At 40.0% G+C, this 11,335-nt stretch overlaps 1 protein-coding gene across 1 annotated transcript in view; it reads left to right on the forward strand.

Moving 5' to 3' along the window:
- Positions 1-11,335, forward strand: part of LOC102214501 (bifunctional heparan sulfate N-deacetylase/N-sulfotransferase 2-like) — a 15,609-nt gene that overhangs the window by 1,585 nt on the left and 2,689 nt on the right. The window contains exons 2-10 of the mRNA XM_005755091.1: positions 915-1,190; positions 3,548-3,676; positions 5,925-6,107; positions 6,846-6,942; positions 7,014-7,137; positions 9,939-10,113; positions 10,201-10,371; positions 10,481-10,590; positions 10,724-10,826. Coding sequence (XP_005755148.1) covers positions 915-1,190; positions 3,548-3,676; positions 5,925-6,107; positions 6,846-6,942; positions 7,014-7,137; positions 9,939-10,113; positions 10,201-10,371; positions 10,481-10,590; positions 10,724-10,826 — 1,368 coding nt within the window. The remainder of the gene's footprint in view (positions 1-914; positions 1,191-3,547; positions 3,677-5,924; positions 6,108-6,845; positions 6,943-7,013; positions 7,138-9,938; positions 10,114-10,200; positions 10,372-10,480; positions 10,591-10,723; positions 10,827-11,335) is intronic.

The raw sequence follows: 11,335 nt of genomic DNA on the forward strand, positions 1-11,335 counted from the left end.
GATCTCAATTTCAGTGAAAATAATCGTGATTATCATTTTTGCCATAATCGAGCAGCCCTATCTTATATTTAAATTTGTTTGAACTGAAACATTTAAGTGTGACAAACACAAATCGGAAAGGGGGCAAACACTTTCTCACACCACTGTACATGAAAGCTGGTTTTTGGATTTTGGTGCCACTCTGGCATCTAAAGGCGTGTAGACTGTATTATAGCATTTATATAACAGTCTTCTCATCATACTGACCACTCAAAGTACTTAACAGTACAAGTCACAGCTGGTTTTCCCTTTTTTTTCTTCTTGTTTTTTCTTTTCGTATCTAAAACATTGTAAAAATCGTGACTTGGTATGACTAAGTTCACTGTATCTGCTTGCCTCTGTGTGGGGCTGTAGCTCAGGAGCTAGAACAGGTCAGCTACTGACCAGAAGGTTGGTGGTTTGATCCCTGGCTGCCTCAAGCTTCATCCCAAATATCCCTGGGCAAGATACTAAAGCGCTTAAAGTATAGAGGAAAGTGCTTGTGTGAATGAGTGAATGTGGCATGTTGTATAAAGTGCTTTGAATGCTCCAGGAGAGTAAAAAAGCTCTATATATGAATCAGTCCTTTATCTTTTTTTCTCCTTTTTTTTTTTCTCTTGACTACAACTGTTTCTACCTGTCTGTCACCTGCTAACTCCATATGCTGTCTTCTTACTGGTAAATGGATTCTGTTTCTTATATAGCGCTTTGCATTTCTACTCGCCCGGAGTGCTCAAAGCTCTTTATACAACATGCCACATTCACTCATTAACACAAGCACTTTCCTTTATACTTTGAGTGCTTTCTGACTAACATTCATACTTCGATGGATTCATCAGAGAGCAGCTTGGGGTTAGTATCTTGCCCAAGGATATTTAGCATGAAGACTGGGTGAGCCAGGGATTGAACCACCAACCATCCGATCAGTAGCTCTACCTCCTGAGCTACAGCTACCCCCTATTCTTATTGTACCATTCTCTCTCCAGGAGCATGGCATCCCAATAGATATGGGCTATGCAGTAGCTCCACACCACTCTGGGGTTTATCCAGTTCACAGCCAGCTATATGAAGCCTGGAAATCTGTGTGGGGAATCAAGGTGACCAGTACAGAAGAATACCCTCATCTAAGGCCAGCTCGATATCGACGTGGCTTCATTCACAATGGCATCCAGGTCAGTCCACAGTCTTTGTTCTTTAATAACACATGTAATTTTCTTCACACAAACACATCTTTCAGCCAAGATGATGTGATGTGAACTTTTGAAGGTTTTTGTGTTAAAAAAGGACAAGCTATCTGTTAAGATGTTATATTTTGAATGTTGTATCAGTGAAGTCTGTAGTATTTCTTAAGGCTCTGAGTGTTGGCAAGAGGTTTTTTGCTGGCTTAATGGTAACTAATAACAATTTGCCGCTGATTACACTGAAACAGATTTTCAAAGTCAATAGCTAGAAAGTTTCATTTGTGACCAAGTGACACTTTCAGCCTCTGCTTACTGCAGGTAAGTACTGTCACAAGACTACCATCATTGCCTTACAATGGGCTTTTCACTTAGTTTCATAATTCATGATTGTTTCATAATTATGAAAATGCTTCTTTTCATGACAGTTTCATATTATCCATCAGTACCATTCACAGAGAGCTGGGGAAAGGCTCCAATCAAACCATTGTTAGATGGAGAAAGATGTACCCTTAGGCCCCCTCTTTGGTTCACAGATGGTTTTTCTCTTTTCACATAAATGGCCTCCTTGACTCCTCCAAAACCGACATTCCTATTAGGGCTGGGCCATATTATACCGTTCATGGTAATAACGGTACAATGTTAGGCAACGATAAGAAAATGAAATATCGCGATAGAATATGGTTAAAACGCCCATGCGCAGTGCCTTTGTTTTCATACGCACATGGCGAAAAAGCATGGCGGCAACGGAGAATGAGAAGGGAGAATCAGAATACTTTATTGATCCCTGGGGGAAATTATTGAAAGCGGATTGTTGAGTGAAACGGATGAACCAGAATTGGTTTTTAAAAGTGGTGCAACTTCAGTGATGTTGAACTGGTTTGGTGTCCGTCAGATACACGACAAAGCAGGGTTTTTTTTGTAGAACATGCAAGCGGGCCGTCGTCATTGTCGTGTTTGTCGGACTAAGGTGCTCGCAAATCTGGAAGTAATCTGGGTCCTAAACTCCCTCCACTTCAGCTCCCAAAGTCAAACGAACACTGTGGCATCACTGAGAGTTAAAAACTGTCTAAATTCTTTCATCTTTAATAAAACGATCAACATTGCTGCTTTACCAGGTGTAACTATGAAGTTTAACTTCCAGGCATCCATGAAAGCAGAATGTATTACATGTAACGGAGTTAGAAGTTAGCTTGCAAGTTTTGCTAGTTACCTAAGCATGATATAGCATGTTCTGACTGAGAGATTTCTGAAAAAATTCAAACGTACAGCTCTGCTATCACTTCCAACATAAATGAGGACAGAAAAATAAACAGCATGCAATCGCATGGCAGGATGCTATACACGGGCCAAACTTCAGTCAGGAGAACAACTGAGATCATTCATTCACAATACCAGGTTAGTCATTAATATACTGCAACAACATGGGAACAGAGCAGCTGCGAAAGAATTCAGCATTAATGAATCAATGTTACGGAAGTGGAGGAAGCGCAGTTTTTGGCTTTTCCCATATTTCAAAAGTGCTTCATCTATTTGCTATGACTGTTGCTCGGCATAATTTGCAGATGATAATGGTTGTAGCCACTGCGATGCTTTCGACCAAAACAGGCGCAGCTTGATGACATCATCAACATGCGGTAGAGCAGTATAGTCAAAATCTCTATCGTTGGCCAAATTTATATCGTTTCTATCGTATATCGCCCACCCCTAATGCAGTGGATATTATACATGGTTATGCTCAGGATATGTCAGCCCATTTCTACTGGAAATGCCTTTTGGTTAAACTTTCAGCAAGGAATTTGCATTTGCACTGTAAAATGTTTATATAGGTTTAATGCACATAAAAAACAGCTTCTTGTGTAAGTGAAAATAAATGGATGGTGTTTTTTTGCGCTAGTCAAGTTGTGGAGTTGTATTTTGTCTCGCATCAATTATATCGTCAGTTATATCGTTATCGCAAATTTTCAAATATATATCGTGATAAATATTTTTGGCCATATCTCCCTGCTCTAACTCCTATATTTGAAATATAGATAAGATAAAATGACAAGAGCAAGACATACTTGGTCAGTGTTGAGGTTGGTCCTGTTATTGAGGGTGGAGACATCTCTTATAAATGACCTCCATTGCTTGCAGTTGGCCATTTATGTGAAAGGAGCAGCTGTGGCTACACTTGGATAAGTGAAAAAGTTTCCCACTAAAAACACATGATGCTGAGAACACAGAGGAACAGAATCAACTTTTTGGGGTTTCCTTACCTAGACGATTGACCAATCAGAATACTTTATTAATCCCTAAGGAAATTATGTATATATATCCCCAATATTTAATGCCCTATTTGTTCATTTCAGGTATTGCCCAGACAAACTTGTGGTCTATTCACCCATACAATCTTCTATAATGAATACCCAGGAGGTTCAAAAGAGCTGGACAAGAGCATCAGAGGGGGAGAGCTCTTCCTCACCGTCCTCCTAAACCCTGTAAGAAAACCTCCATGCACACTACAGCTGTTGGCTTGAGACTGTCTAGCACTCATGTTTCACACGTGTCAACTTTACATGAGACTTGAGTGTCTGAAGATTTGGCCTGGCTTTACACAAAGGTCATTCCATCTTCAGTCAAGTTTTAGAAAATGTCCTGCTCGACCTCCAATTTGCATACAAATTTTAGAGTCCAAAGTTTGGACATCTATAATGAGTGCTGTGAAATTTCAGATTCATTTTTCAAATAGTTTTCAAGATGTATATTTTTTGAAAAATGGTCTGTTTTTTAACATGAAAATGTTTTTGACAGCAATCATTGTAAATGTTCACATTTTCTACCATCTAGATTTTATGCAACTTGGACACGCAAAAGGCTTGGTTGATTTCAGATGGACTCACCCTGTAAAATTAAAAGTGTTGTCATTTTTACCCCACTCTTTCTACCCCGCCCACTAAGAGTGGGTGTCACTTCCACCCCCTCTTAGTGACCTTGACCTCAAGGTGAAGATCAGAGGTCAAGTTTTCTGAAACTCTTGTCATTGCAATAACTAAAGACCAAGGTGATGTAGCAGGTTCAAATTGATACCGTAAGTGCATATGCTAAAAATCTCGGGCGAGTTTGCGTCTCAGTGAGCTCAACTTAAAGGTCGAGGTTAAAGTATTTCCTAAACTTGCACCATATTTCCAATGAGTGTTTCACCACAGAGTTGAAAGTGGAGAACCAAGTACAGCCAGAAAAGATGTACTGTTGTTGCTGTGTAGTTCCATAGTCACCCAGTCAGAATAGCCACTCTGAGTGAGGTACAAGTACAAAAACACAGACAGCTTATGTTAGCGGCCCAATAATAAAAACAAAAATTGTTGAAGTGTTGAAGCCCCCCCTTCAGTTTCAGGCTTTTGAAGATTGGTCTTGGGTGTTTACCTTCCCATGTGTGAGGTGACAAAACAGAATGCAACACATTGAAAAAAAAAATCTTAGAAATAAAAATGGGTAGAGCCTGGAAGAGGTATAAAAATAAATAAATAAATTCAAAAATTGGGGTAAAATAGTCATTTTTAATAACGTCCTTAGAAAATGGTGTCCAGTGGGTGAAGGACAGCTTCAATTGGTTTAGCAGTGTAATCAAATTCTTGTTTGTTTGTTTTTTGGTGCCTGTGTGTGTTTGTTTGTTGTTGTTTTTTAAGGGGTTTTTTTGTTTTGTTTTGTTTTTTTTAACCCTTAAGGGCAAGTTAGTGAAGTCTAACAAACTTGCTTTACTACTTAAGAGGAAAAGCTTACTTTTATTGAGGTTCAGTTTATACCCTGAAAGCAGATTTAATGTTTATTGTTTGTCTGCTACAACATTGGACTGCCTCAAAGGGAATGCTCTGGCTGATCAGTATAGAAATCACTTGTCCTTTAACCTGGAAAAGCACTGGCCCCTCCACCGTGGAAAGAGACGGCATTGTAAAACCCCCTGATGTGGGTCTCCTGCAGGAAAGCCACATCACTGTTATGGTGCTTAATAACATGGAAGAAAGCTTTCGCTGTCTTGACTGGATGATTTAAACCTTTAACATTCCAGCTTAGAAAGTTTAAATGCTGACTAATCTGATTCCTAGAGCACAGACATTGTGCACACTCACCTTAAATGATAGAACAAACAATTAAACAACAGATGCGTGTTAGTCCAGAACAGGAAAAAGAAGATTGAGTAGATGTGTAAGGTTCTTGGCAGTGGACCCCCCCCCCCCCCAACAAAAATGGCTCCCAAAAACCAAGCACCAAGCTCTTCTAACTAAGAAGTTGCAGACTTAACCATTGCTTATCATTTACTTAAGGTTTTTTCTTCATTTCTACTAAGACAAAATAGGATGAGAAAGATTAATGATATTAACAAAATAAACAAGATGTTTAAGACACGAGAATAAGGGGATAATGGAGAAATTTAGTGGATATAACATGCAGTGTGTGATAGTAAATTCCCAATGTCAAACATTTTAATCAAAATTTGAAATTCGAGGGAAAAAGTAAAAATTTAAGTTGGCAAAGTTTGTCAGCTTTCTTTCTTTATTGTCATTATTCAAATATAATGAAATTATTGAATACTTTCTCACATGGTGTAAAAAGAATTTAAGTAACATAAAATGCTAACATGTAATAAAAAGTGAAAACACACACACACACACACACAATTAAAAATGAAATTAAAATAAAACCTTAGGATGGCAGTGTTATAACATATTTTTAACTTTCTCAATCCAGATCAGTATCTTCATGACCCATCTGTCTAACTATGGCAACGATCGTCTGGGTCTGTATACATTTGAGTCTTTGGTGAAGTTTGTCCAGTGCTGGACCAACCTCAGGCTGCAAACGTTACCACCAGTCCAGCTTGCCGAGAGGTATTTCCAAATCTTTCCTGATGAGAGAGACCCGCTCTGGCAGGTGGGTTGATTCATGTGGTTATTTTTAAAACTTGAGAAATCCAGTTTCTGTTTTCACTTCACTGTATACACAGTCACCTAATCACTATAAATCATTAAATAAAGCAACAGTTAAAAGACAGCTTCACAACAAAGAGTGTTTTTTTTATTGTTATTATATTATTTTATTGTTTTACATACATTTTATTGTATTGTTTTATTTTAGAAATGAAAAAGTCTTCATGCATTTTCTTTTAAGTTAATAGGTAAAAAAGGCATAAGTGCCAGATTCATGATAAGTGCAGTAATTCTATGCACAAGGAGTTTGATGTAAGGAAAAACCGTGAATGTATAATTATCGTTAAAGCATCTAGTTTAGGGGTTTGTGGGTTTTTTGTAAATACACATTAATTGCACCTTTGCTAATAACCTGATCAGTGGATTTTTTTCCCTGACTACGGTGTGTAATATGTAAAATTTTAATTCATTCATGATTTCTAATTTTAAAAGTTTAAGTATTACATCTAAAATCTACCTTACCTACCCTTTCCCCCCATCTTTTGTACAATTTGGAAATTGAAATGCCTACTTCAAGATTTGGGTGATGTGGGAGTATGTGACGAAATGATAAACAAAACCATTCATGTCCCTTTTATTTATTTAAAAATGTAACGTGTATAATATCTGTAATGTAAAATGTAAATGTAACTTTCACCCGTCATGGAAGATGACACACTGTGTGGATTTTTTCTTTTTTCAGAACCCTTGCCATGATAAGAGACACAAAGATATCTGGTCTAAAGAGAAGACCTGTGACAGATTGCCAAAGTTTCTCATCATTGGACCACAAAAAACAGGTATAGATTCCTCTCATCTGTCTTATTTAATTCTCTGTTTTGATTATTTTAATTGTCTTGTTTGCTCAAAGGTACTACAGCACTTCATTCATTCCTGAGCATCCACCCAGCAATCACCAGCTCCTTCCCCAGCCCTACCACCTTTGAGGAGATCCAGTTCTTCAGTGGCGCAAACTATCACAATGGGATTGACTGGTAAAAACACATACACACCCTGTTCACTGTGTACAGAGCCTTAAAGGAAAGTCTGGATCTGTGCAGCGCTGCCATGACTTGTGTGCATAAATGTAAATGCGTAAATGTCCCACATTACTTTTTTTGAAATAATCTGCTGTCCATTTTCATTTTAGTATGACATTCCCTGTTTGGTCTTTAACAGACAGCAGCTTTGTTAGTTTGTTGCCCCACATAAGCAGAAGATGGATGGATGGGGAAATGGACTGAAGCAAAATGGAAAACCGTTCTGAAGTCAGATCAATCCAAAATTGAAAGTCTTTTTGGAAAACCTGGATATATTCCCCAGACTTATGAGGAGAGGGACCCTTTGGTTTATTATTGGGGGAACATTCGCTCCCATCCTGATGATGTGCAAACTAGATCGAACAACAAACAGAAGCGGTGGATCTTAAAATTGGACAGTGCAGAGGCCTGTCTAATGCCAATTTGGGAGCTGCTACGGCAAAAGCCTTGTGCCCTCGGCACATCCAAGAGCAATCGGGAAGGACAGTGCAAGTGCAACAGTTCTGAGATGGGCAAGGCACATCTCAGAGGAAAGAAATAAAAGAATTTAAAAATGAACCCTAAAATGGGCGGGCAGCCAGTGGAGTGAGTATAAAACAGAAGTAATTTGCTGTTTTCCAGTTAAGTCATACTTTTGCACCAGCTGAAGACGAGGCAGGAAGGACTGGCTAACACCTACATAAGTTGCAGTAATCCAATCCAGAGTTGTGATAAAGGCATGGATTACTGTTTCAAAGTGATCTTTCAACAGTTTTTCTATTTTTGCCACTTGTTTCAGCTGAAAGAAGCTGGATTTCACCACTGCAGTTATTTGACTGTCCAATCTAACTGTCCATCATAAAACCCAGGTTTGTGACTGGAGACCTTAGATACTGTGCCCACCAGGACCAAACACAATACTTAGAGTTCGGTCCTCCTGCACCGTTCAGCGTATTGGGTGGCAGATCTCTGCCAGCGTAATCGATCAGCTGCGGTTGCTTCGGCCTCATCCCAGGCGCGTAAATCATCAATGAAAGTCTTCCGCCATGTTGTACGGGGGCAGCCTGGTTTGCGTCTTCTGTGGGGTGGGTTCCATGTGGTGGTGATCTTGTGCAGTCGGCACGGGAGTTGGGGTAGAATGTCATGGAGGGGACATGTGGCGGTCTGGCAGTGGTCTTCTTCATAGGTGACATGGTCCCGGTAAGAGACCCGTCTTAGCCATCACTGTTGTGGACCAACAGTGAGCAGTGGCCCGTCAGCAGTACTGATTCTGCTCCATGAAGAGACTTCAAACCAGACTAAAACAAGCCAAGGATGTTTGGGTTTTTTTTATTTAATTAAATTTATTTTATTTTATTTTTTATTTAAAGGGCCTTCAATTTGCTATAAACATTTATCTAGAGAATTTTTAAAAGAAAAGAAAGATTGGAAATGGACCCGAAGTTGGGTAACACACTGGGATCCAGGCCAGGTTTTTTCCATCTGTGGTTGTTTTAAAGCTTTTAGGAACCACCCTTGAGGAAAAGGCTAGTGTTAAAAACAACAAGAACAAATATGCCTAAAACAGAAAGAATTAAAGAATCCAGGTGGGATTCGTTTTAGACTGTCTGGTTTTGAATGGAGACACTGACTCTGATATCGTTTGGCAGGTGGAATAAAACTAGAAGCTGAGCCCCAAAGTTCTGATCAAAGTAAGCAGAGAAAAGCACAGCAGTGAATGCAAAAAACAGGCGTGTGATCTGAAAACACTGTTTGAAACAGACACATCGTGAGATGTCTGTGTTCATGTTCTTCTGTGGGTCCGGACAACCACTGCGTGAAGTTAGCGAGTCAGTTAATGCTGTCAAGCCAGCGCACATGTACATTAAAATCTCTAATCATTAGAGCTTTATTATATTTAGGCATGATTTCAGCCAATAACTCAGAAGAGTCATTTGCAAAGTCCTTTGTGTATTTAGATGGTTAATAAATCACAGTACAGAACACTGGGCGAGAGCAACCCAGCTTAGTTCAGAGCTGGAGGAAGAGGATGACTGAGACAGCTGCTTACATTTAAGAAAAACATTTGGAGCCAGATTAAACCAAAAGAACACAACAACATTCCTCTCTCTAAAGCCCAGTAACTGCTCTCCTTCAGTCACAGAAGTTAAAAGAAGAGGCGTTGATACACTGTCCAGCTGCTGAAGACACGTTGTTGCCATCAAATTCAGAATGACACTAGTGATGGTGCTGACTCAAAGCAATTCCCGTCTCTAAGCAGCATGTCCAAGACACTGCATTCATGCAAATTAATTACATGCTGAGTGGTCAAATGTTTGCTCATGTTGGAGCTATTTCCACTCTTTGTTGCAATCATTGTTGCGTCGTTACTCAAAGTAATTACTACACACATTACACAGAACACTTTTCTTAATAAGTAATGTTACTGTCTAACAATATAAACCTACAGGGTACAGCCCCACACACTAGGAGTTGGTTTCAATAATCGGTTTACCGATTCAAATCGATTTTTAAATATAAATGTATTTAGCCAGAAACGCCAGAATCTCGGGTTAAAGACAAAACTATTTCAACAACCACCAAACAGCTAAAACGGCAAACGAGAGCAGGAAAACCGATTCCACACAGACGTTGTGTTGTCTTATAAATTGGACACTTTTATATTAAGAAGCAACACACAACTGTAAAAGCTGCTCAGTTTAAAAATATTTCTTTAAAAAAAAACACATTTCACCTCAGTACAGTTGTGTAATGGTGTGCGTGTGTGTCCTCCTCAGGTACATGGACTTCTTCCCATTCCCTTCCAATGTCAGCACAGACTTCATGTTTGAAAAGAGTGCCAACTACTTTGACACAGAAGTAGCCCCTAAAAGAGCTGCGGCCCTGCTCCCCAGGGCCAAGATCCTGGCAGTGCTCATTAACCCGGCTGACAGAGCCTACTCCTGGTACCAGGTGAGAATGCTCACAGTGAGGCTGCAAAGGCGTTTTTATAGCATTTCAAACCCTCTTTAGTGTTTGTGTGTGTTTCGTTAACTACAGCACCAGAGGGCTCATCAGGACCCTGTAGCCCTTAACCACACTTTCCATGAAGTAGTTACAGCGGGCGCCTCAGCCCCCAGGGATCTGCTGGCCCTTCAGAGACACTGCCTTAATCCTGGGGCATATGCTATTCACCTGGACCGCTGGCTGCAACATTACCAAGCCAGCCAGGTAACACACACTGCAGCTGCTAACATGCGCATTCAGTGGCTGCTGCGAATACATTGGAAGATGGTTGTAGTTCTCTCAGGCGTTGCTGACACTCTTTCTCTATAATTAGCTACACATTGTTGATGGGGCGCTGCTGCGGTCCAACCCAGTACTGGTGATGGAGGGAATACAGAGATTCCTTGGTGTCACCCCCATCTTCAACTACACCCAGGCTTTAATGTTCGTAACACTCCTACACATGTATAAAAGTCACATTCTTTTCTGCCTTGCCTTACACAGAAGCATGTAAAAATGTATTGCCTATGTGGGGTGTGTTTGCTGTGGCGTCAAAAAACATGCGTTGTCTTTGCAGGTATGATGACAGCAAAGGTTTCTGGTGTCAGCGAGTGGAGGGCGGTCGAGCCAAATGTCTGGGAAAGAGTAAAGGCAGGAAGTACCCGGAGTTGAGTTCTGAGGTACGCGTGCGCTGTGATTGCTTCACCTACTCGTTTTCTGATGAGCACAAGCTCTTTGTGTACTATAACCTCTTTTTAAATTTTAGGCTTTAAGCTGTGTAAGTAGCAAAAGCAATCCGTTAAAAGCTGACCTTTGGAAGAGCAAAAACCGAACTGAGCAAAACCATTAGCCTCCAATCTTGCTTTTTTCTTGTTGCTTACATACCCCATGTGTCTGTGACGGCACCTGTTACGGTCTTTTCTCTCATGTGTTCAGAGATGCTCTTCAGCATGTTTTGGTTATAGCGATTGGTTATTTGAGTCACAGCTGAAAGCAGTCTGACAATTCTCCACTGACATCAGTAGTCTGCTATCTGTGTGAACAACTTCAAACCTGTCAATAAACCTATTTCAGGTCTCCAGCACAACAGAGTGTAAGTAGGTATCGACATACATGAAATCTACACACTCCTTTTAGAGTAACATAAACACTACTTTAGGAAATGACACAGCCACAGAAATGAATTAAA

Source organism: Pundamilia nyererei, unplaced genomic scaffold (assembly GCF_000239375.1).
Source record: "Pundamilia nyererei isolate P.nyererei 1_Seehausen unplaced genomic scaffold, PunNye1.0 scaffold00932, whole genome shotgun sequence".
NCBI lineage: Eukaryota > Metazoa > Chordata > Actinopteri > Cichliformes > Cichlidae > Pundamilia > Pundamilia nyererei.